Source organism: Haliotis rufescens, unplaced genomic scaffold, assembly GCF_023055435.1.
Source record: "Haliotis rufescens isolate VD_foot unplaced genomic scaffold, xgHalRufe1.0.p SCAF_17, whole genome shotgun sequence".
Lineage (NCBI taxonomy): Eukaryota > Metazoa > Mollusca > Gastropoda > Lepetellida > Haliotidae > Haliotis > Haliotis rufescens.
In genome coordinates, this window is record NW_025963857.1 from 13,772,527 (window position 1) to 13,799,778 (window position 27,252).

A 27,252-nucleotide genomic window follows, 5' to 3' on the forward strand; every position below is an offset into this window, starting at 1 on the left:
AAGAAATTGGTAATCCCGTACGACAAATTGCAACGACGGGTCGTGGCTACTTCTGCTTCTTCATGGACTAGGCGACCCGTGAAGATCCGGGGTAGAATAGGTCTTCAGCAACCCATGCTTGCTGTAGAAAGCGACTATGCTTGTCGTAAGAGGCGACTAACCGGATCGAGTGGTCAGGCTCGCTGACTTGGTTGATGGATGTCATCGATCCCCATTGCGTGGATCGATGCTCATGATGTCAATCCCTGGATTGTCTGGTCCAGACTCGATTATTTACAGACCGCCGTCATATAGCTGGAATATTGCTAAGTGCAAAAACCAAACCAAAACCAAAAATCATGGACAAGGCGTGTAGCCATGACATGACTTGTGTAACAATATGGAACTTATCCATCTAAAAAAATTCATATATACGAGAATTGATTGAAGTTCTGATCCCCACATAGAAAGACGAGATTAAAATTCTATCTTTTTCAACATAATCTCGTTAGATACCCTATAGATACGCTTTGGCCAACGATGTTAGAGGGTTTTTTTGTGGAAGTCCAAAAAGTTATCCACAGATGCTTTCGTGTCGAACTGGGATCTGGTTGGTCCTTTCTTCATGTTCGGGAATAGCTAGCTAGATCAAGAGCATAGGGCGAGTGCTGAAGGAGCTCAGAGCCACTGTCGGGGATTGTAGCCAGTACACTGTCTGATTTGTGCAGTGGCGCATTGCCCGGGGCCCACTTGCACAAAGCGATCCTAGCGCTAAGATGATCCCATACTTTAACACAGGCTTACGATAGTCCACGAGTTACGACTGGCTATACTTCAAAGGGGAATCTAGCCAAAGTCAATCGTTTAATCACTAAATCAAGACATTGGTAACGTTCTTCCACATTATAAGTAATGATAGTTCTTACCTTCAGTTCATGAAATGCTACGAAAGTGCTGCAATCAGTAAAAATCCAAACTCTATGTCTTCTCTCTGTTGTCTAGCGATAGTGAATTACCCAAGATGCCTTTCGCGCATACGGCCGGCCGATGACCCCCTGCTGTGACAATTAGCGCGTCTCACATCAGAGCAGACAATAAGAGAAGGCTGCTTATCCTTTCTATATACGTCTTTGGATAGTCTTAGCGCTAAGATCGCTTTGTGCAAGTGGGCCCAGGTGGGAGAGCTAATGTGTCCATGAACCAAAGACAAGCCCCTGCATATTTTCCTTTCCTGTAACAGCAAAGCAAGAGGCTCAATTGACTCAAGCTTGTGTGGACATACCTCTATGACATAATGTAATGTCCACAACAAAATCTAGAGACAGGGCTTTTACTTTTCGAGAGGAGGGGTGGGGAAAGAGGGGTTGGGATTTTATCGACAAAAATAATTTGTCCCATACAATGCTTATGTAGCGACATTATCACAGTTAGCGTATGACTGAACTACCAGTTAAAAAGTGTCAAGTGCATTCGTCACCACTCGCCCCTTTCCGTCACCTGCAAGAAGACTCGTCCCCCTATCGATGAATGTTATGTGCGAAAATACGACAAACCAATCAGAATGCGCGTATGATTTCAAGTTCTTCGTCAAAGAATCCCTTTTTGATTTTACATATGTCTTGCATCTAAAACTATACCCAAGACACACTTAAATGTGTTCAATCATACTGTATAATTCCGCGCGTCCCGATGTGCTTTAAATTGCATCTTAAAAATATTATATAATATATGGGGAAATACATGCGAACCATTACGTAACGAGATGACAATTGTTTTAGGTACGCCACTTTGCGCTAAGACGGAACCCGGTCGCAAAAATGGCCATGAGAGGGGCACGAGTCGCTATTCGGCTTGTCTCGGAATAACACGAGTTGGCTTGTCCCCGAATAACACGAGTTGGTCACGAATGGTGTCAAGTGCTGTCCTGGCAGCGAATAGACATTTCCGGATTGGATGTGTACAGGTATTAGAGTTATGTGCCCTTGTTGTAAGCACGAACATGGCAGGCATGAACGTTCTGGAAGTTTCTGGTTGGGACAGTTTCTGAAAGGCTAAGACAGAGCAACAAGAGGGCGATTCGGGGCCTTTTTTTATGTGACTTGTTTCTAATCAACCTGCAAAGTGCGATTTGTGTACCGGTTTGGAAACAACGCGTTTCTGCCAGCTTCCATCACTTTTCTGAAAACAAGAGTAGGGCACGGGTGGCCCAGTCGTCTAAAGCGCCGCGATTCGCTGTGCAGAGTTGCGTCCCTTGGGCACGCCAGAAACCTATGATTGTGGGTTCGAATCCCGGTTCGCCCCGATTATGTTTCTGTGTTTTAAGCGTCGGGTAAACGCCTGAGACCTGCATCACTTCGGGCTTTCCTCCCACATTAAGCTGACACGCCGCGATATATCTGGAATACTGTTAAAAGCGGCGTTAAACCCAACTCACTCACTCCCTCTGAATACAAGAACGGAGATCGGCCAGTATCAGGACATTCAGCAGTGACAATATTCTGAACATTGGTGTTACATATTACTGATGCCAATTATTTTACACATATTTTTGCCTTTTTTTATCGTAAACCTAAAGCTATGTATTTAAATATATTAATTATTCATTGACATTGTGTGGTAATTAACCTTTGCATTTCAATTTGGAAATCATCCCGTAACAGTGTTTCACAAGATATGTAGCTAACTGTAGCCTGCGTCACCTTGGCTTTTCTGAACATGTAGCTGACACGCCGCATAATGTAATAATGTCGCCAGGCGGTGGGGTAGCCTGGTTGTTAAAGTGTTCGTTCGTCATGCCGAAGAACCGTGTTCGATTCCTTCGCATGGGCACGCCGGAAAGCTATAATCATGGGTTCGAATCCCGGTACGACCGATAATGTTTCTAGGTTTGTCAGTACCATACCCTTGCTCCTGGGTTTCATTAAAGTAGTAAAGTCCGAGACATGCAACACTTCGGGGTTTCCTCCCATATTACGTTAACACGTCGTTACATAACCGTGGAATATGGTTCAAAGCGGCGTTAAACCCAACTCACTCACTCACTCACTCACTTGGTCGATTCCACAAGCATGGGTACAATGCGTGGAACATGTGAAGGTCCGGGATTGAATTGTTGCTGAAGGTGGTTTAAAACTCAATCACTAAATACATCGCCAATCCAAGCTCACTCACTCTCAAAGACTTCTTCAGAAAATAAGGACACGCACGTTAACGTTAATATGTTAATATTTTATGTGCGCTTCTCCCACCAGTGACGAATAGTGTTGAGCATTTATGAACTCTCACCAAGTTGTCTCTGGCTGCAATGTGGAGTTTTATACAGATGTAGGATGTGTAGATGTTTCTTTGTGTCCCCAAACGTGGCAATATTCAATAAGTGGTAAAAAGGGTTCCTCGTGGCAAACTAAGAGGACCAACATGCACAAAGGATCGCAGTTCTACGACCACTGTTACTCTACGTTAAACTGTGGTGTGAGATGGAGTCGGTGTTCAGACTAACGAGGTACGGTGTGTGTCAAAGAAAGAATAATATAGTACTTATTTCACTAAGATTATCGTGCTCCTAATTCGGGATGCTGGCAATCTATTGGTCCTAACTCGGGATGCTGGCAATCTATTGGTCCTAACTCGGGATGCTGGCAATCTATTGGTCCTAATTCGGGATGCTGGCAGTCTATTGGTCCTAACTCGGGATGCTGGCAGTCTATTGGTCCTAACTCGGGATGCTGGCAATCTATTGGTTCTAACTCGGGATGCTGGCAGTCTATTGGTCCTAACTCGGGATGCTGGCAGTCTATTGGTCCTAACTCGGGATGCTGGCAATCTATTGGTTCTAACTCGGGATGCTGGCAGTCTATTGGTCCTAACTCGGGATGCTGGCAGTCTATTGGTCCTAACTCGGGATGCTGGCAGTCTATTGGTCCTAACTCGGGATGCTGGCAATCTATTGGTCCTAACTCGGGATGCTGGCAATCTATTGGTCCTAATTCGGGATGCTGGCAATCTATTGGTCCTAATTCGGGATGCTGGCAGTCTATTGGTCCTAACTCGGGATGCTGGCAGTCTATTGGTCCTAACTCGGGATGCTGGCAATCTATTGGTTCTAACTCGGGATGCTGGCAGTCTATTGGTCCTAACTCGGGATGCTGGCAGTCTATTGGTCCTAACTCGGGATGCTGGCAATCTATTGGTCCTAACTCGGGATGCTGGCAATCTATTGGTCCTAACTCGGGATGCTGGCAATCTATTGGTCCTAACTCGGGATGCTGGCAGTCTATTGGTCTTAACTCGGGATGCTGGCAATCTATTGGTCCTAACTCGGGATGCTGGCAATCTATTGGTCCTAATTCGGGATGCTGGCAGTCTATTGGTCCTAACTCGGGATGCTGGCAATCTATTGGTCCTAACTCGGGATGCTGGCAGTCTATTAGCCGATTTTTTGTGTTTTTCTGTCAAAAGTTCGATCTTTTAATGTTCTCACACACGTTTTAATACAAATCTGTCATATGGTGTTTGTTAAGTTCGGTCCTGTGTGGGCAGTTGTTTAAATAACTATATGAATGTATTTCGTATTGTGATTACAATATTGCTGTGGCTTCCAAGCTTAACGTCGTCCCTCTGCGTTATTGAAATATAATCTTAAAAACTCCTAGGCATTATACAATACTAGTATAGTGCGGAAGTGAACCTTAGTCGTTGTTATACTTAAAACTACTAAATGAATAACTATCAACCCTAAGTAATAAGGGATATTATTAATTCAGTACTCGAAGGAATATTTACTGTTACTAAGCCATAAAATACTTGTACTTATTGTCCTTATACAAATGCTAGTATTGTATAATGTTCAAGGTATTAGTAATATTATATAATCCGATAAAAAAATAAATCATTAATATCTTTTAAAATAGCAGTTAAAGTTCACTTACTCATACCTTAAAATACTCGTACGTATTGTTTGCAAAACAATCATAAATAATAATAAATCATAAATGATTTGACTTGGGTGAAAACACTCTTTATTGACTCAGGACAAAATACACAACGTATCTGAACGCCCCGCCAAACCTGCTTGCCTTACGAATGTGCCGACCTTAAAAATCTAAAATTCGATAGATCTATACCGTCGATGGTAAAGGTCACTGACAATGCTATGCTGCGGTCACATTCTAGATTTAAAATACTAATAAGTACCCAAATGCCCAATGTTTTATTATCTACCGATCAAAATATTATTATATTCCCACGTACTGTGTAACGCATCCTCCGTTCAAATGTTTGTCCCACGGAAGCGAGAGATAGACGATAATTTTGACGGAATCAGTCGTACGGGACGTAACTGTCGTTCGGAATACACCGTGTTAACGTTTTCGAGGTTGCATGATCAGAAAACACATTCTGACTGTCACTTTCATGATCTGGTAAGCGACGCTCTGATTGGTCGGATGAAAGGTCGTTCTGACGTGACCCCTAATGGGATGTCCTCAGATCTTCGTTTAGCGCTGGCGAGAACTAAGATCTGATTTTAATGAGATTGACCTTAAAAAATCGAAAATTCGATTTATTTATACCGTCGATGGTAAATTTCACTGACAATGCTATGCTGCTGTCACATTCTAGATTTATAATACTAATAAGTACCCAAATGCCCAAGATAAATGTTTTATTACCTACCGATCCAAATATATATATACCCATTTTTCCTAAAACATAATCCGTAATACAAAAGAGAAATAAATCTGTCCTAAGGATGTCTAAAAATCAGTTGGTTATTAAAAGCACTTGAGCGTCCTTATCTGATGCAACGGCAATTGGTAGCAGTAATCATACTGAGAATTGGCCACAGGCATATCTACAGGACTATATCTGCCCCTGAGACACCTTGTCCCACACAGTTGCATCTATTAGAAGTGAAATGTACAAAAATAAAGATCTAATACGACAAGCATTATTTCATTTCCATTCCGAATACGTGTATGTGTTTATAACGGCTCTCCCTTAACCCTTGTCCGATGGTCATCGGGGTCCAGAGGGGTCCAGAGGGGTCCAGTTATTAACCCCACCCCTGATAAAAAAAACAAGAGTCATCAGAAGATGACAAATACCCCATGACGCAACAGCAGCAAAAGGCACCACTTCAGCCTTTAGTTAATACATGTATCAAGTCTGGATAAAAAATCCTTCACGGTTTTCAAGTGATGCTCCGGAAACAAATACGCACGGACACATGGACAGACGGACGGACGGACATACATACCGGGTGGGGTGGGATGGGTATGGGCCGGGGGTAAAAACACACATATATATATACACCTGTCAATTAATGTTCGAAATAATATATTCTACTGGGACCACAATTTTGAAATGTATGCCCATCGTAGCCAGTAACAAGACAGTATATTCTTCACAAGCCACAGCAGCTTAAAGTTTCTTCTGATCCTGCTGAAAGTTTGACCGTTCCGCTACGCCTATCATGAAAGACTTGCTTCTAGGCTCGTTGCCCGTCGTCGGTTTAAGCTTCTGGGTGGAATGTTGTCTCGACTAAGACAAACGGCCATCTGATATTGCCAGGTCCGACATCTTTTGTCCATTCGCCACAACCTGGGACAGATGATGAATGTTGAGACAGATACATAGACAACACAAGTGTAACAATCAGCAATCGGATCTGTGCTCAACTGGTTTCATAGCCATTTTTGTATGACATGATATCCGAAAAATAAAAAGATAGACAATGGGCGCAGTGCAACGGAATAATCTATGCTGACCTATGACGAGCATGCTGACCTATGACGAGTATTCATTACTTCATGCCGTTGTTTAGTTACAATACATTTAACCTACCACTAGTAAAGTGAACTACAGATAGTTGCGCATCAGGAAAACTGGGCCTATCCATGCAATGCGAATCCGCCTTGATGTTTATCTTCGCATAATTGATTGTTTGTTTGTTGTTTAACGCCGCACTAAGCAATATTCCAGCTATATGACGGCGGTCTGTAAATAATCGAGTCGGGGAACAGACAATCCAGTAATTGACATCGTGAGCAACGATCTACGCAGTTGGGATACGATGACATGCATCAACCAAGTCAGCGAGCCTGACTACCCGTTATTCCTCCAACGACAAGCACAGTCGCCTTTTACGGCAAGCATGGGTTGCTGAAGACCTTATTCTTCCCCGGATTTTCACGGGTCTTTACTTTACATAAGCGAAATAAGCTAACCGATTTCATTGAAAGGGTTTCAAGTATCAAAGCAGACAAGCACACAATTTAACGCACGAGATCTTACTTCCCTTCCATCAAATTACAAAAGGGTTGATCGACAAAGGCCGTCCTGTTTTCCTCACCTCAGCGCGCACCTCCTCTGAGTCGTCTCCCTTGGTCCCGGCCACCTGACATAGAGGGCTGAGGGCGACGTACCAAGGCGATAGATAACGGGCTTCTACCGGACGCTTCCTGGTCCCTCCTGCAGCAGAAACACATATAGATCCGTGCTGTAACTGTAGTTCTACACACCAACCAGAGATCCGAAATGGCATTGGCGCCCTGTAGGTAGCCTCCATCTCACATTAGATGGAGCAGTAGACGTGTTCATCAAAACAAGTGGACCTTGGAACGAAACGCCAAAGGAACACCTGACAGAAGATCTGGGTTCTGTTTTACAAAGCGATCGTAGCGCGAAGATGATCGAAACTCCCATACTTTAACATAGACTCGTATCGCTACGATCGCTTTGCGGAGTTTTGCTCAACAGGTCACATGAGCCATCATCTTGGGGCTGTTACGTCTCTTAATAATAAAAAGTTAATAATAAGAATTTTTTTCACTTAACCCTTGTTTACAAAATGAAGTTTGTTCTTGCTACACACAAAACATATCTTTCCAGTGCTAAGACTGATTTTGTATGAAACTTCGATGTACTCATCTTTGTAATTATTGAATTATTCTCGTCGCAAACTGGTTCAAACAATGCCGAGGCGACGTTAAATAGATCGTAAAACGCTCGCTCCCTCACTCACTCACACACTAAATTTTACACCCATAAAACTGACCAATCCGACTGGCAAAAACCTGCATATGCGATCAGGCGTACCGGCCCAATTCTCAATCACATGTTGTATAATTATTAAGCTGCTAGTGTCCACAGCTGTAAGCTTGGTAAAGTGGGAGTAGGGGTGTTGGTTACAATAGCGTTGTTTGTTACTAACAGCTACTGTTAGATACTGATCAATGCCAGCAGTACCTCCGACCCCTAACCCTCCCTTTCGATTCCTTCCCCTTACATCCAATCCCCTCACGTGCTCAACTTCATATCCCACTTACCTGTAGCACAGCTGACAGCTACGCCGACGACGACACTCACCATCACCCCTAACGCACTGTACCACATGAACGACAGGTTGTAGAATAACTCTAGACCTTCACTGAAATTGAAATATATAAATTTAAATAGCTGGTGATCTCTAAATTAGACCTCTTTGAAAATAGTTACATATTTTTGAATAATTAGAATGATCAAATTAACAATTATAACATTGTAACAACAGATGAGACTTTACAGTTATATATGAACTGCATGGCATAAGCTCGAAAGCATTCACTTGAAATTTGGATTTGACCACAAAATTGAAGACGTTATCAAAACGTTACCCATCTCCCCCATACAAAGGAGTTAAGTGACTGTAAAAGTTCAGTTTCCACCCTTGCCGAACTAGGCTGGAATTTCTGGGCTCGATCGTAGCGTCCCTAATATTTCCCTCCTATTGACCAATCAGATTCCACCTCTCATATCACTTGCATTTGCTTCAAACAAAATGGCGGCGCCCAGTCAAGACGATCTGATCGATTATTAAAATCTATATTGTGATAAAACGGGTCTTACTTCGCGAAGTGCATGTAATCACGTGAGCACCTTGATTTAAAACCTGAAAAGATTTGTTAAATATCCTTTGATGTCGAGTTGGCGGAACACATGTTTTACAAATCCTGCAATCGACGGAAATCTGCACGGCAGTTTACGAACCCGATGTTGATTACGCGATTTTGTTTGGACTATACATAGACTCGTTTGACCAGCCAAAATATAACTCCATAATTCCAGCCTAGTTCGGCAAAGGTGTAATCTGGGCTTTTATAGTCAGTTTGCTTCCTTGCCTCGGGAAGCTGAACGTTACTCGGCTGAAGACAGTCGCTGAAACACAGCAAACTTAAGGTCCAAAACAAAACAATGATACCCGTATTAAATATGTCACTACCGAATAACCATTTCTTGTTTTTAGTGTACGTGACGTCATACATAGACCTTACACTGTTCCCTCCACTGCCATGGGCGTGGATGTTAAAATGGTTGTTACAGACGTAGTCACGTTCGCTGCCACAGTGTCGTTGGCGCAGACAGGTGGTGGAGGGGCGTTAGCGCTCATCTGTAGGGTGGAGCCTATAGCCACCCAGCAGGACACGACCACGCTGGAGAGAAAGCCCGCACCTGCCCCCTGGAAAGGGAAGATAACTCTGTTTGTCAATCATTTGCCCGAATAAATAAACACGTGGTACCATAACCCTGATTTCATTTCTGTTTCAAGAAAAGCATATGACCAATCACGGAATTACGTGACAGTGTTAGTATTATGAGATAATAATGGCCGAAACTGGAAGGAGCCCCGGTTTGTGCAGAGTTGCGCCCCTGTGTCATACCAGGATGGGATGATTTTATGTTAGAATCCTAACTTCTGCCCGGTCTAAAGGCACCCTCTCGAAGGTTCTCTACTCACAACTGAAGAAGTTCGGGCTTTATAAATAATGTTCACATCGGCGTTAAACCCAACTCACTCATTCACTCACACTCTCTTGGAAGCTCACCCAGGAGTTTGAACAGGGAAGGAACATGCCGAGGATAAAGAGGCCGAGAAGAGGTCCGCCGAATATCCCCAATATACTGAGTGAGATCTCCAGCACCAGGCTGTTTAGCACGCCGGCTAGAAGGGCAAGGCCGATGATGGCTGCGCCGAATACCAGCGCTGTCAACAACAACACAACATCAGTGGCATACACATTTGTGGAAAAACATATAAACAAAGCAGTATGGATCACTGACAGGAGTATCTAAAATAAAAACGGAATAAAACAATTATAAATTGCACATTTGCCATATATTTTTTCTGAAATGATCCGTCACTTGAAACTGCATTATTATATCTCGCGTTTTGCATAGAAAAGGACCCGTGAAGATCCGGCGTAGAATAGGTCTTCAGCAACCCATGCTTGCCGTAAAAGGCGACTATGCTTGTCGTAAGAGGCGACTATCGGGATCAGGTGATCAGGCTCACTGAATTGGTTGATACATGTCATCTTTCCCAATTGCGTGGATCGATGCTCATGATGTCAATCACTTGATTGTCTGGTCCAGACTCGATTATTTACAGACCGCCGTAATTAGCAGGAATATTGCTCAGTGCGGCGTTAAACAACAAACAAACAAACAGTATAGAAAAGAATTAGGACGAATGTTTACTTAAGATATATTTCATCCATCGTAAATAGTTTTCGGAGAACATAGATGAGTTTCGTTTGACACCACTTTGAACAGTATTTCAGTCATATCTTGGCGTGGCAGCGTAATGTGGGAGGAATATATACTGAGCAACAAAAGTTCCTGTGACATTGAATAAGATTTAATGCCAAATCTGAAACAATGTCGGTGTGCAACAGATAAAAGACTCCTGTAAGTGTTCAAATGGTCTAATGTGCCATGAAAATGCCTGATTTCATATAAAAAAAACATGAACATGCTAAAATGTCAATTTACAAATCAATAGCGTGTGTATCCACCTCTGGTTGCGATGCAAGCAACACATCTACGTCTCATGGAATGGACCAGGCGTCGCACTAAGTCCTGTGGGATATCTGTCCATATCTGCTGGAGCATGTTTCCAAGTTCCTGGAGTGTCTGTGGAACACGTGGTTGACGTCGAAGGCATGGGTCCATCTCATCCCACATGTGCTCGATTGGTGAGAGATCAGGGGAGCGAGACGGCCAGAGGATGACATTCACGTTGTTTTGTTGAAGAGAATCCTGAACAAGTCGAGCAATATGAGGCCGGGCGTTGTCATGTTGAAAGGTAATGCCTGGGTCATGACGAAGCAAAAACGGTAGAACAACAGGGCCGATGATCTCGTCGCGGTAGCGCTGTCCATTGAGATTTCCCTCTACCACTATCAAACGGGTCCTCTGTCTTGCTGTAATCCCCACCAATACCATAACGCTGCCGCATCCGAACTGATCTTCTTCCATACATAATGATTGACGTGACGTTCACCTCGACGTCGGTACACTCGAATCCGTCCATCGCTGTGGCTGAGGTGAAAACGAGACTCGTCAGTGAATAGAACCTGTCACCACTGCATGGCCGTCCAGCGTAGACGCTGTCTGCACCACTGTAGACGTGCTTGAAGGTGGTTTCCTGTCAAAATGGGACGTCTGGTGGGTCTTCTTGCGACAATCCCTGCACATCTGAGGCAACGACGTACGGTTTGTGAAGATATTCGTCGAAGGCCTGGGATGCTTCTTGCAGTCACTGTTGCTGGCTGGAATCGATTTCGTAGGTGTGTTGTTCGAATCCAGTTGTCTTGTCGATTATTGGTTACGCCTGGCCTGCCACTCCGAGGATGGTCTCTGACTGCATTCGTCTGTTGCCAACGTTGCCATAAACACCAAATGCGTTTCTGTTGACGTTAAATTGTCTTGCAACATCACGTTGACTCGATCCTGCTTCAAGCATATCAGTTGCTCGCAGATGCTCATTTTCGGACAGGCGTGGCATTTCGTAATGTTGAATAATTGCGTGATTTTGTTGTTTTTCTGAGTGATTGTTGTCAGCACGATGCTAGACCATGCATATGGAATCCCGTTAACGCACATGTTTTTATACCCATTCTTGGGTAGTGAAATGCATGGGGCTTGCATAAAAGTCAACTTTTGCATGGAATGCATGCTTTTCTGTAGCAGTTGCGTTTTTGTGACCTGATTCCAATCATGTACTACAATATTGAAAACCAAACTTTATTTGTTTGAAAAATACACTAAAATATTGGTTTCACAGGAACTTTTGTTGTTGAATATATAATAATGGGACCTGGAGACACAGGTATGATGCTGACAGACAAGACGTATAGACAACCACTGACCAGCGGATCATGTCGAAACAAAGGGACACCACTCTGTACATCCAGTTCAGGCGACTGTGACCACTGGGCCACCCGTGCCTCATCTAAAGAACATGACGTACCTAGAACCTTGGAAAGTATGGCTGCTGTCTTGGCCGGGAGGCTGCTTCTCGACACAGCCAGGTGAGCTGGTTCCAAGATGTCTGACAGGAACACTGCCGCCAGAGCATTCACACCGGAGGACACGGTACTGAAGCGATATCAACGTTTACTTAAAACAGGATGACAAATAAAAGACAAATACAAAATTTCCCGACCTGAATTATTTTTGTATCATTGTTTTCAGTTGCATAAGTGAGTAAGTATTGATTTACGCTGCTTTTAGCAATATTCCGGCCATATCACGGAGTGGAACAACAGAAATGGGCTTCACACAATGTAGCCATGTGGGGAATCGAACCCGGGACTTCGGTGTGACGAGCGAACGCTTTAACCACTAGGCTACCCCACCGCCCCACCGCATAAAGTTGCATGTACATTGAATCGGTTCGTGAAGCAACAAAACTGAATCCTGAAACTTGAAATTATTCTGATGCATATCGTGTAACAAAGTATTCAGATGTGTTCAGTCAGCACATGTGGCTATTTAATCCAACCTGAGAGCTGCACTGAAGATGCAGGCCACGAACAGTCCGGGCAGACCGTGGAACTCACCCAGGACATCCATCACCAGCAGGGGGATGATCTGGAACAACGGTACAAGGAAACACAAACACATCGACATAACAGATGTAAAGTCTCAGTTTTAGTCTATTTTAAGACTGATATGTTTTCCAAACCCATAAGGTCGGTGGTCGAAATTAAACTCTACGGGAGATAACATTATATACATTATATAAAATTGACATGGTCTTAGGAAACACATATATGTCCGGAAGAGTGTGTAAATAAATACCACTTCCTCAACAAGTTTCTTTTCTGTTATTTCTGTCAGCTGCAAAGGGTAAACCCCACATCTTTCCAGACCACCCCTTATCAGCCAAGCACTACCCCTCATCAGCCCAGTATCACTCCTCATCAACCCAGCACCACCCCTTATCAGCCCAGCATCACTCCTCATCAACCCAGCACCACCCCTCATCAGCCCCGTATCACCCTTCATCAACCAACCACCATCCTTTATCACCCCAGTACCACCCCTCATCAACCAAGCACCACCCCTCATCAACCCAGTACCACCCCTCATCAACCCAGCACCACCCCTTATCAGCCCAGCATCACCCCTCATTAACCAACCACCATCCTTTATCACCCCAGTACCACCCCTCATCAACCCAGCTCAACCCTCATCAACCCAGCATCCCCCCTCATCAGCCCACCACCACCCCTCATCAGCCCACCACCACCCCTCATCAGCCCACCACCCTTCATCAACCCAGCACCATCCCTCACCAGCCCAGCACCACCCCTCATCAGCCCAGCACCACCCCTCATCAGGCCAGCACCACCCCTCACCAGCCCAGCACCACCCCTCATCAGGACAGCATCAGCCCTCATCAGCCCAGCACCACCCTTCATCAACCATGCACCACCCCTCACCAGCCCAGCACCACCCCTCGTCAGGCCAGCACCACCCCTCATCAGGCCAGCACCACCCCTCATCAGGCCAGCACCACCCCTCATCAGGCCAGCACCACTCCTCATCAGCCCAGCACCACCCCTCATCAGGACAGCATGAGCCCTCATCAGCCCAGCACCACCCCTCACCAGCCTAGCACCACCCCTCATCAGCCCAGCACATCCCTCATCAGGCCAGCACCACCCCTCATCAGGCCAGCACAGCCCTCATCAGCCCACCACCACCCCTCATCAGCCCACCACCACCCCTCATCAGCCCACCACCACACCTCATCAGCCCACCCCCACCCCTCATCAGGACAGCATCACCCCTCATCACGACAGCATCAGCCCTCGTCAGCCCAGCACCACCCCTCATCAGCCAACCACCACCTCTCATCAGGCCACCACCACCCCTCATCAGGACAGCATCAGCCCTCATCAGCCCACCACCACCCCTCATCAGCCCACCACAACCCCTCATCAGGCCAGCATCACCCCTCATCAGGACAGCACCACCCCTCATCAGCCCACCACCACCTCTCATCAGGACAGCATCAGCCCTCATCAGCCCACCACCACCCCTAGTCAGCCCAGCACCACCCCTCACCAGCCCGGCACCACCCCTCATCAGCCCAGCACCACCCCTCACCAGCCCACCATCGCCCCTCATCAGCCCAACACCACCCCTCATCAGCCCACCACCACCCCTCATCAGCCCACCCCCACCCCTCATCAGCCCACCACCATCCCTCATCAGCCCACCACCACCCCTTATCAGCCCAGCACCACCCTTCATCAACCCAGCACCACCCCTCATCAGGCCAGCACCACCCCTCATCAGCCCAGCACATCCCTCATCAGCCCACCACCACCCCTTATCAGCCCACCACCACCCTTCATCAACCCAGCACCACCCCTCATCAGGCCAGCACAGCCCTCATCAGCCCACCACCACCCCTCATCAGCCCACCACCACCCCTCATCAGCCCACCACCACACCTCATCAGCCCACCACCACCCCTCATCAGCCCACCCCCACCCCTCATCAGGACAGCATCACCCCTCATCAGGACAGCATCAGCCCTCATCAGCCCACCACCACCTCTCATCAGGCCACCACCACCCCTCATCAGGACAGCATCAGCCCTCATCAGCCCACCACCACCCCTCATCAGCCCACCACAACCCCTCATCAGGCCAGCACCACCCCTCATCAGGACAGCATCAGCCCTCATCAGCCCACCACCACCCCTCATCAGCCCACCACAACCCCTCATCAGGCCAGCATCAGCCCTCATCAGCCCACCACCACCCCTCATCAGGACAGCATCAGCCCTCATCAGCCCACCACCATCCCTCATCAGCCCACCACCACCACTCACCAGCCCAGCACCACCCCTCATCAGCCCAGCACCATCCCTCATCAGGCCAGCACCACCCCTCATCAGCCCAGCACCACCCCTCATTGGGACAGCATCAGCCCTCATCAGCCCAGCACCACCCTTCATCAACCCAGCACCACCCCTCACCAGCCCAGCACCACCCCTCATCAGGCCAGCACCACCCCTCATCAGCCCACGCCCACCCCTCATCAGCCCAGCACCACCCCTCATCAGGACAGCATCGGCCCTCATCAGCCCAGCACCACCCCTCATTAGCCCAGCACCACCCCTCATCAGCCTAGCACCACCCCAAATCAGGCCAGCACCACCCCTCATCAGGCCAGCACCACCCCTCATCAGGCCAGCACCACCCCTCATCAGCCCAGCACCACTCCTCATCAGCCCAGCACCACCCCTCATCAGGACAGCATCAGCCCTCATCAGCCCAGCACCACCCCTCACCAGCCCAGCACCACCCCTCATCAGCCCAGCACATCCCACATTAGGCCAGCACCACCCCTCATCAGGCCAGCACCATCCCTCATCAGCCCAGCACCACCCCTCATCAGCCCATCACCACCCTTCATCAACCCAGCACCACCCTTCACCAGCCCAGCACCACCCCTCACCAGCCCAGCACCACCCCTCATCAGCCCAGCACTATCCCTCATCAGCCCAGTACCACCCCTCATGAACACAGTACCACCCTTGATCAGGCCAGCACCATCCACTAGCTGCCCAGCACCAACCCTCATGCTACCCAGTACCTGGTCTGGCTTCTCCACGCGGCACGTGAGGACCGGGTCGTCGCCGTAGTATTTGGCGTGGACCACGAGGCCGAGGAACACCATCAGGGACGTCAGGATCAGCGCCGCTGGCAAGTTCAGATACAGGGCTCTGTACAGTTGAGAAATTGCAGCAATATCATTTCAGTCATCCTTTTGGATGAGGGACCATATACGACACCGAATACAAGACAAAAATATATTACAGATCATATTTCACCTGAACCCAACTTTTGAACAAATCGAAACAGAATGGTAACACAACCATCCATCACAATCCAGAATGTCAAATGGCATTTTCAAGCAAAAGACAAGTGACAAATAGAGTGCACAGTTTTTTAATTGGTATACTCTTTTGAAAACTACCTCTATCGACTAGCTATGTAGTAGGGAGGTCTCGACTTTCTGTTCTATATATCGAAGAATCCATACTGCCATGGCGTACTGAGAGGTAGGTATATAGTACTAAAGGCACCCTGCCGAAGGATGTCTACTGTTATGGCGTACTGAGAGGTAGGTAGATAGTACTAAAGGCACCCTCCCGAAGGATGTCTACTGTTATGGCGTACTGAGAGGTAGGTATATAGTACTAAAGGCACCCTGCCGAAGGATATCTACTGCCATGGCGTACTGAGAGGAAGGTATATAGTACTAAAGGCACTCTCCCGAAGGATGTCTACTGTTATGGCGTACTGAGAGGAAGGTATATAGTACTAAAGGCACCCTCCTTAAGGATGTCTACTGTTATGGATTATTGAGAGGAAGGTATATAGTGCTAAAGGCACTCTCCCGAAGGATGTCTACTGCCATGGCGTAGTGAGAGGTAGGTATATAGTAGTAAAGGCACCCTCCCGAAGGATGTCTACTGTAATGGCGTCCTGAGAGGTAGGTATATATTTCTAAAGGCACCCTCCCGAAGGATGTCTACTGTTATGGATTATTGAGAGGAAGGTATATAGTGCTAAAGGCACCCTCCCGAAGGATGTCTCCTGTTATGGAATACTGAGAGGTAGGTATATAGTACTAAAGGCACCCTCCCGAAGGATGTCTACTGTTATAGCGTACTGAGAGGTAGGTATATAGTACTAAAGGCAACCTCCCGAAGGATGTCTACTGTTATGGCGTACTGAGAGGTAGGTATATAGTACTAAAGGCACCCTCCTTAAGGATGTCGACTGTTATGGCGTACTGAGAGGTAGGTATATATAGTACTAAAGGCACTCTCCCGAAGGATGTCTACTGTTATGGCGTACTGAGAGGAAGGTATATAGTACTAAAGGCACCCTCCCGAAGGATGTCTACTGTTATGGATTATTGAGAGGAAGGTATATAGTGCTAAAGGCACCCTCCCGAAGGATGTCTCCTGTTATGGAATACTGAGAGGTAGGTATATAGTACTAAAGGCACCCTCACGAAGGATGTCTACTGTTATAGCGTACTGAGAGGTAGGTATATAGTACTAAAGGCACCCTCCCGAAGGATGTCTACTGTTATGGCGTACTGAGAGGTAGGTATGTAGTACTAAAGGCACCCTCCCGAAGGATGTCTACTGTCATGGCGTACTGAGAGGTAGGTATATAGTACTAAAGGCACCCTCACGAAGGATGTCTACTGTTATGGCGTACTGAGAGGAAGGTATATAGTACTAAAGGCACTCTCCCGAAGGATGTCTACTGTTATAGCGTACTGAGAGGTAGGTATATATTTCTAAAGGCTACCTGCCGAAGGATGTCTACTGTTATGGCGTACTGAGAGGAAGGTATATAGTACTAAAGGCTACCTCCCGAAGAAAGTCTACTGTTCTGGCGTCCTGAGAGGAAGGTATATATTTCTAAAGGGTACCTGCCGAAGGATGTCTACTGTTATGGCGTACTGAGAGGTAGGTATATAGTACTAAAGGCTACCTGCCGAAGGATGTTTACTGTTATGGTGTACTGAGAGGTAGGTATATAGTACTAAAGGCACCCTTTCCGAAGGATGTCTACTGTTATGGCGTACTGAGAGGAAGGTGTATAGTACTAAAGGCACCCTCACGAAGGATGTCTACTGTAATGGCGTCCTGAGAGGTAGGTATATATTTCTAAAGGCTACCTGCCGAAGGATGTCTACTGTTATGGCGTACTGAGAGGAAGGTATATAGTACTAAAGGCTACCTGCCGAAGGATGTCTACTGTTATGGCGTACTGAGAGGAAGGTATATAGTACTAAAGGCACCCACCCGAAGGATGTCTTCTGTTATGGCGTACTGAGAGGTAGGTATATGGTACAAAAGGCTACCTCCCGAAGGATGTCTACTGTTTTGGCGTACTGAGAGGTAGGTATATGGTACAAAAGGCACCCTTCCGAGGGTTCCCTACTCACATCTGGGCCCGTTTTGTAGACTTCATACTGAGGTAACGCTGGATCATGGCCTGGCTGGACCCGTAGATGGTCAGGGAGGAGAAGAAGCCCCCGACGATCAGGGACCAGAACGTGTAGCGCACGAAGGGACTCGGGTCGAAGCTGCCAGACATAATCGCAATGCAATTACTTTTGGAAATTGAAGGGGATAATAATCAATGATAATATAAAACGCCTTTCGTGTCTGTTAAATAATGGCGAGAAAGTGATCTTTGTGTTTGAGGAACTGTCAAACAGGCCGTGCCTCGCACCCCTAGTCAAGTCAATAAAGATCAAGGCTTGAAAGAGGCTACCGATAAGTGAGGCTACCGATAAGTGCCGGGAACAGGTGAGGTGAAATGGGGTTTAACGTCGCGTCCAAGATTATTGCACTTATATAGCGACGTGCATGTACGTGTGTGTGTTTGTGTGGCTGCTTGTACTTGTCCGGACTGATGCCGATTTATAGTGCTAGCTCACTGAGATACCATGCCGCAGTTGAACATTAATACCCCACTCAGACACAGTATACTGACTCCGAGCCGACCAGTCCTGGTTTTTGCCCCTTAATGCCGAGCGCCAGACAGGGTAACAACTTTTAACGTCTTTTGGTATGACGCGGTCGGGGATCGAACCCCGGACCTTCCGCTCTCCGGGCGAACGCTCTACCACTAGACCACGGAGGCGGTCTGCAGGGAACAGATATAATACGGCGTGTCAGCTTGATGTGGGAGAAAAGCCTGAAGTGATGCTGAGCGTTTACCACTTTGTAAAATCGACGAGTACTAGTATGGTAAAACCTGGAAAAATAAGCAGGTCGAACCGGGATTCGAACCAACGTTTATAGACTTCTGGCACGCCTAAGGGACGCAACTCTGCGCAGCGATATTTGGCTACAAGATTCTAGAAGTAATATGGAAAACCGTGATCACAGGATGAAATTGTAAACTGAATTGTCTCCCTTGCAATACATAGTTACGTATTTGCTTCTTTATTGGTAAAAAATAGCATACTCTCATTTTGTTGCTGGGCACTGTTGGGATTAGTTATGTACATGGTCATTTGATTTACTGCGTCATTTATCTACACTAAATGCGCAGTAGATATTGCGAGCGTCAAATTAAAATGTTATCAGCCCTCATAAAGTTTCCTTCTTCAGAAGCTCGCAGTCATCATATCGCATAACCGCCAGCGTGTTGTTGACAAGCTGTAAATTTGTCGTCCATTTCATGTGACACTTTCGTTCTGTAACAAACATATCTGTCTAGCCATCGTGCATACATGAAACCACTATGTCTGTGGCTACTCACAGAGGAACGAGATTCAACAAATCCCACAAGTACTTCAGCTCCGGCTTCGCACATAAGCATGTCAACCGTTAACATGGTATTTGGTTTGTGTTTCTCAGGACCCAAACGCCTTTACAATTACTAGGGGACGGTGTGGTAGCCTGGTGGGTAAAGCGTTCATTCGTCGCGCCGAAGACCCGGGTTCGATTATCCCCCGGGCTCGATTACACACATGGGCACAAGATCCGTGAAGATCCGGGGTACAATAGGTCTTCAGTAGCCCATGCTTGCCGTAAAAGGCGACTTTGCTTGTCGTAAGAGGATCGGGTGTTCAGGCTCGCTGACTAAGTTGATGCATGTCATCGTATCCCAATTGCGTAGATCGATGCTCATGATGTCAATCACTGGATTGTCTGGTCCAGACTCGATTATTTACAGACCGCCGTCACATAGCTTGAATATTGCCGAGTGCGGCGTTAAACAAACAAACAAACAAACAACATGGGCAAAATGTGGGTGTGAAGTCCATTTCTGGTGTCTCCCGCCGAAATATTGCTGAAATATTGCTAAAAGCGGATAGATGAACTTAAAGGTAATAGTAATGTGTTCTGTTTTATAATATTATGTATTTTAGTAGCACATTACTTAAACGCTTCTCTCTCTCTTTGAATATTAAAGGGGAATTGGTGTTTAATTTGGCTGAAGATGGACCCCCATGGGCTTTAAAGTTGTTTTGATTTTTAAAAATAGAATAAATACACACAATCAAATTTTAAATCATTAAGTTAATTTGTGTATAAATTTAAATTTGGTTATTTGACTTTATTATTGCGTGGTGTACGTGTTGTTGCTGTCGGTGTGTTTATTTGACGTTTGTTGTGACGTGGGGGCCGAAAATACTATGTTTTAAAGCGCTAACTGAACAATATTCTGTTTCAATGAAACAATGATGACGTACTTGTCCAGACGAAGCTTGTCAGCCTCCCTCGCTGCCGCCATGATGTTGTCCCAGCCGCCAACCTCGATAGAGCCCCGGATGATTATGGCGAGGAGGCCGGCGAAGATGACCACCATCTGGAACGTGTCTGTCCACATCACGGCTTTCAGGCCACCCTGTCGACAACGGCAACGACTACAGTGTATTATAAAACATATTCCTTGATTCAATGAGAGCAATAAATAGAAGAAACACCCTTCCGCCTCCAAAACGAATTTCGCAATGTTACAAGATCTACATTCTCAAAGTTCTGAGTCATTTTAGATTTTTGAAAATCATTTTCTACTTAAAATTTCGTAATCTTTTTCGAAACAAAAATTACATTTTGTAATTAGATTTTAAAAAATATTCAATCTACTCAGTACATGCAGATCATGTGTCAAATTTGTAATGTCTACCAGTATTATCTTACCGAGTTGTTTGTGGTGGTTTGTTTGTTAGTTTGTTGTTTAACGCCGCACTCAGCAGTATCAAATGGTTATGCTGATACAGTGCAGTCGATGGTTTGCGAACTGATACCTTGTCAGTCTGATGTATTAAGTTCTGATTCGTGTGATTTGTGGACATCAGGGGGCGGTCGGGTAGCCTAGTGGTTAAAGCGTTCGCTCGTCACGCCGAAGACCCGGGTTCGATTCCCGACATGGGTACAATGTGTGAACCCATTTCTGGTGTTTTCCTCCGTGATATTGCTAAAAACTGCTAAAAACGACGTAAAACCCAAACTCACTCACTCACTGTGGACATAACGGAAGTGAATTACAACCCATCTCTCGTCCAACTTACCACGGCAGTGTAGAAGGTGCAGACAACTCCAACCACAACGATGGACACCTCCGTGGAGACGTCCATCACTGCAAGAGCAACATCAAGAGATACATGTTAACAATCAATCAAATGAAATGTTTTTATTACGAATGTCACAAACTGTTTATTGAAGATGTTGACCTTGAGGGAAGGATTAACCTTTGTGTGACTGACCTTGACTGACGGCGAGTGCAGGTGCGTACAGCGTGATGGCCATGTTAAACAACTGAAACAGGATGGAAAGGGTGGGTTACATGCCTTTGCATAACGACGACACATCCACCCCTTGCCAAGCCATAACTTTCAAAGATTACGACAGAGGGGATACATAAAGTGCGTCTGGGTGGACTGATTGATTTTTGATATTCTGAGCACAAAGCTTTGGTCAACAAATAACAAAATCCAAAGCTTTTCTGCTGTCTAAGGTTCCCTGAGTTTGTTATCAAACAAATAATAATTATTTTATTTGTTAAACAATCACATAATGCAGAAAACAGTTTGGAAGAGTCTTGATCCAGTCTACCGCAAAATAAAATGCAGCAATACCTACCTTGTAATCATGGTCACTTGCTGCAATATAATAGAGTGCGGCAGATAGGATACATAGGAAACGGAGGATAAATATAGTGTATGGCGCAGCATCAGTGAGGATACGTTGAGTTAGGCAGGGTTTATACATACAGTGTGTCAGGATGGATTCGTAGAGTACGGTACGGTGGATACGTAAAGAAATAGAGTGCATCACGCAGCATCAGTGAGGATACGACGAGTAAGGCAGGGTTGTTATAATAACGTGTGGCAGATAGGGTACGGAGAGTACGGCAGAGAGGAAAGTAGAGTGTGTCGGGATGCATAGAGTACGGCAGCGTTGATATATAGAGTACGGCATATAGGAGAGATATTGTATGTTAGGGATGATACGTAGAGTGCGTCAGAGTAGATACGTAGATTACGGGAGGGTGGATAAATAGAGTGCATCAGTGAGGATACGCAGAGTAAGGCAGGTTTCAAATATAACGTGCGGCAGATAAGATGCGAAGAGTACGACAGAGAGGATACGTATATTATGACAGGTGGATACTTAAATAGTGTTGGAGAGGATACGTAGAGTACGACAGGGTTGATATATAGAGTGCGGCAAATAGGTACGTAGGTTACGGCAGAGAGGATACGTAGAGTGCGTCAGAGTAGATACGTAGATTACGGCAAGGTGAATACTTAAAGTGCATCGCAGAGGATATGTAGAGTACGGGAGGGTTGATGTATAGACTACGACTGGGTGGATACTTAAAGTTCATCAGAGAGGATACGTAGAGTACGGCAGGGTTGATATTTAGTGCGGTAGATAGGATACGTTGGGTACGGCAGAGAAGAAACGTTGAGTGCGTCAAAGTAGATACGTAGTTACGGCAGGGTGGATACATAGAATACTTTATGGTGGATACGTAGAGTACGGCAGGGTGGATACGGAGAGGACGACAGGGTGGATACTTAAAATACGCCAATGTGGCAACGTACCATCTGTATCTGGAATAGGATGCTGCCCATCACCCTGACAGACTTGCTGAATCTCAACTCCAGGTACTGAGGAAGACAAGACATATGCCACATGGTAACAGCTCAGTAACCATGGTATCATGAAGATAGAGTTCTCTGTAATTGTATAATTTCTTGTTTATTCCGGAAAAATGTTTAAGCACCCCTAGAATTTTTCTCAGTGGCTAATGAAACAAGCATTGGAATGAAATTGCTGACAAAATGAGATCGGATCAACGAATTCGATCTGGCAGAACAACCCTCTGACAATACGAAACCCTCCATCATTGTCAGCTGAGGGTATATTGTCATCGGGATATGGTGGCAGAACCACCGGTGATGTTTTCTCCCCACGTTTGCCTATTGTATTGTAGATATTTTTCAATCTCGTAAAAACCTCTTGGGAGTTTTTTACTTTTTGCAAGTAAGACATGGTATGAGGTTTTACTTTTTGCAAATAGTGAGTGAGTGAGTGAGTGAGTATGGTTTTACGCCGCTTTTAGCAATATTCCAGCAATATCACGGCGGGGGACACCAGAAATGGGCTTCACACATTGTACCCATGTCGGAAATCGAACCCGGGTCTTCGGCGTGACGAGCGAACGCTTTAACCACTAGGCTACCCGACCGCCCTTTTTTGCAAATAAGACCTGATGATTTGAGTGGCAGATGGAATTTGGTCTTAGTGTTTCAAACGTCCAATGTTCTAAAATCGAAGAAATGAAACTTTTCATTATGGATGACGAGAATCGAACCTGCAACCAACTGTTTTCCCACTGAGCCACCAAGGCAGGTGGTGCAAGAACGTTCAATTTTAGATGCCATGACTTAGATTTGTCTCTGCTGCACGTGTTTCTTCTCTCGCACGCTTTGATCGCGTTCCTTTACCGCGACACACTGTGTTGTTTCACTATAAGATATTTCGATGTTTTCTCTCTTTTTCGGTGATTTCTTGCATTTAGACGGTTTATAAGTGATATAAAGCACTCCTTCCGCGGTTATTGTCGAGGAAGAAAGACCTCGGCAATCGGGTATCGGTAATGTAAGACCTCGGAGCTACATTGCCGATACCCTCTTGCCTCGGTTTTACTTCCTCGACCATAACCTCGGAGTCGTGCTTTATCCCTCACAACGATACCAGAATCCCTTCAAGTTCGTATGTAGGGGCAGTCAGGTAGCCTTGTGGTTAAAGCGTTCGCTCGTCACGCCGAAGACCCGGGTTCGATCCCGACATGGGTACAATGTGTGAAGCCCATGTATTGTGTCCCCCGCCGTGTTATTGCTTGAATATTGCTAAAAGCGGCGTAAAACCATACTCACTCACTCACTCAACTTCGTATGTAGCTGCAGTGTTATTATTGGCAATTCACGAGGCTATTTCTGGATACAAATGTCACTTTGGGTCACTAGATGACGCCCGTGTTTCTAAGGCCCTTCACAGGAGGCCGTCCTGAGCATGGAAGGTCCTTCACAGTATTGGTTTGGCCATGTTTTCTCTTTAATCGACTGATTACTGTGTAACGGTAGCCCAGCTGCCGCACGATAGCTTTGAAAACAACCTTGGAATGCATTCCGATTATTTGCCATCTTTGCACCTCTCTAATCCTTCTTTGTACCATGATTAAACACTGGGAGCGAGCGGATTAAAATACCCAACTTTGATGCCTGAATATATCAATCTGACAGGCCTGTCTGCAATTCAAACACTGGCCTTGTGAAGTGTGTGTAGTTTATGCTCAATGGGGCCTACTTGTGGTGAAGACTGGCCCAATTGATTGGCGAGCAGTCTTGATGTGAGTGTCGCGCAGTAACGCACACTTTAAAGTTCAATTTTTTCTTTCACGGTTTTAGGAGACCTGGCATATTGCTTTGAGATCAAGGCTTTAAGGTGTGGTGAGGTGAAATGGGTTTTAACGTCCCGCTCACGACGTACATGCGTGCGTGTATGTGTGTGTGTGTGTGTGTGTTTCAACCGCTCATTTTCAGATAGGCGTGGCATAACCTTTACGAGGTTTGGTCCTCAACGAAGCTGCTTTTCAAAGTTAAAACGCTTCAACTCCCACTGCAATTCTATTTTATGTAGTTTTATACAGTGTGGAATTATTTTCCGCTGGTATATAAATATTGTACCCTTGAACTACTGGCCATCAAAGCATCGTCTCAGGAGACAATCTCCATCTTCTTTACCACCAGAATTTCTCTCGCTCATGAGCAAGTAATCAACAGACAATCAAAATACAAAAAGACGCTTCTGAACAAGAGCTCGACCTAAATCGAATTTCAAAATTGCGGCCTCGTACGATCGAGCCCTCGATGCTTTTAAATATTTGATTCAGAAGACAGTTTTAGATAATCTCTTTCCTGGAAACTTTGTTTCAGCGTCGTGAAATACGAACCTAAATTTAAACGAAGCTCTGGTGGCGAATAAGTCCATGCTATTTATGACAGCAGAATGGAGATATAATACACTGAAAATCGAACATGATTCGTCATGAGAACAGATTAAAAACGAACACGCATCTACACGGTTTTCAAGTGCCAAGATCCATTAATTCCTTTTTTTACTAACATCAACAAGCACGATACACTTCGGTTGGACCATCTTCCCCAGGCAAGGGAATTAACTGGAAACTGGACTATTAATTCGTTAACTCCCTCGCGTAGATGCAGTTGGACATGTTCAGCGGTGATAAGTGGGTTCGACAGATGGGTCAGATCTACAATTTCTTTCGGACATGCTTACCCTTTCCGCGAACACCTTGGGTCATCACTCATGTTCTATGATCTATTATATCATTAAAACAGCTAGTTACTCCTTTTACGCCCATTGGAATCTGTCTCGATGACTGGTTATTTTCTGGCGTTAACGTTTTGTATTCACGGGTCTTTCTCCACAACGGATTGGTGAAACGGGAACTTTTACATTAGTTTAGAGTGAGTGAGTTGTGTTTAACGCCGCTTTTAACATTATTCCAGTTATATCACGGCGTGTCAGCTTAATGTGGGAGGAAAGCCCGAAGTGATGCAGGTCTCAGACGTTTACCACTTCGGTGAAACCCACGAGCACGGGTATGGTGCTGACAAACCTAGAAACATAATCGGGGCGAACCTGGATTCGAACCCACAATCATAGGTTTCTGGTGTGCCCAATGGACGCAACTTTGCACAGCGAATCGCGGCGCCTTAGACGACTGGGCCACCCGTGCCCCCACGAAGTAAGACGTGACATGAAGGTTAAGTGTGTACTGATTGATAGCACTTAGTACATAGTAGCTCCATGACGTGAGGTGAATAACAGCCAGAGCAATAAACAGGTGTATTATTAGTTACAGACATACCTCATACGCACTGAAGACCTCAATCCCTCGAAATACAGGGAGTATGGCATGCGCTATAACGGGGAAAGCGAGGAAACTGGAGAAGCAGATGAGCCAGTACATGGTGCCGTTGTAGTAGATGTCAGTAGGGATGCCGAGTACCAGCGTCGCTGACAACAACGTCGCCATGAGAGACAGCGTCACCGGGAGGATGGACATACTTCTGCCTCCCAGAAGAGACTCTGTTGTGTCCGTCTTTTTTCTGTCTCTCCATGCGTAAAACACACCAATAGCCGCAGACAGTAGAAGAGTCAGAACAAATATCAAATAGTCTGCCCAGTGGAACGTGGCGCGCAGGTCGGACATCTTGTTTCACAGAAGACTGAGAGGATCTGAAGCGTCGCAATGGTTTAAAGTCAGTTTATAACGAGGATCTTTGACGTTGGGTAACCTCTCACCTATTAGCCGTGTTGACACAGTACGACCCCTCTTACATTGTTGTGATGATCAAACAGTCTCAACAACCACATTTACATAAAATCACATTTGAGCGGCAGGTCTTAACGCTGAAGGCGCTTGAGGACGCCTGGCCAAGTGGTCATAAACTCGTCTCCTTCTGGTCATATCACTCACAGTGGCCTAAGCCGGACATCAGACCATGTGTCCTATGTCGTGATGTATATGTGGGAACTATTCTATGTATGTAATAAAAATAGCATTTATCAAATCTCGTAATTCCTAGGTGTATGTTTACAAATCTGCTACAAATAACCTCACACAGTTAAATGTTAGTGCAGGTGACTGTGGAGAGAAGACGTGGTTTATTGCCCCACATCCATGAGATATCTATGGGATGCCCAGTAAGTCAGTGACGTCCGATACCAACGGATGGTTATTAACGTGCATCATCAAACTCGGTATAAATCTCACGTCAGTAAACCCAGTGAGACTTTCATATCTCTGGCTCCTTGTGCTGCCAAGATACAAAGGGGACAAC

At 45.8% G+C, this 27,252-nt stretch overlaps 2 protein-coding genes across 2 annotated transcripts; both read right to left on the reverse strand.

Annotated features, from left to right (window-relative positions):
• Positions 1-3,530: 3,530 nt before the first annotated feature.
• LOC125381122 (histidine-rich glycoprotein-like) lies at positions 3,531-5,241 on the reverse strand. The gene is made up of 2 exons (XM_048397349.1): positions 5,230-5,241; positions 3,531-4,427 (listed from the first exon to the last, which is right to left on the reverse strand). Exons 1-2 carry the CDS (start codon positions 5,239-5,241, stop codon positions 3,531-3,533), a joined length of 909 nt encoding a protein of 302 aa, XP_048253306.1.
• Positions 5,242-5,689: 448 nt separating this feature from the next.
• On the reverse strand, positions 5,690-26,919 carry LOC124140848 (sodium-dependent multivitamin transporter-like). Its single transcript, XM_046508635.2, has 14 exons — positions 26,277-26,919; positions 22,921-22,986; positions 21,577-21,628; positions 21,382-21,449; positions 20,560-20,714; positions 18,295-18,435; positions 15,916-16,045; positions 12,803-12,891; positions 12,269-12,396; positions 9,843-10,000; positions 9,291-9,475; positions 8,307-8,407; positions 7,331-7,449; positions 5,690-6,579 (listed from the first exon to the last, which is right to left on the reverse strand). The coding sequence occupies exons 1-14, from the start codon at positions 26,619-26,621 to the stop codon at positions 6,520-6,522; spliced, it is 1,797 nt and encodes a 598-aa protein (XP_046364591.2). The 5' UTR covers positions 26,622-26,919; the 3' UTR covers positions 5,690-6,519.
• Positions 26,920-27,252: the final 333 nt, after the last annotated feature.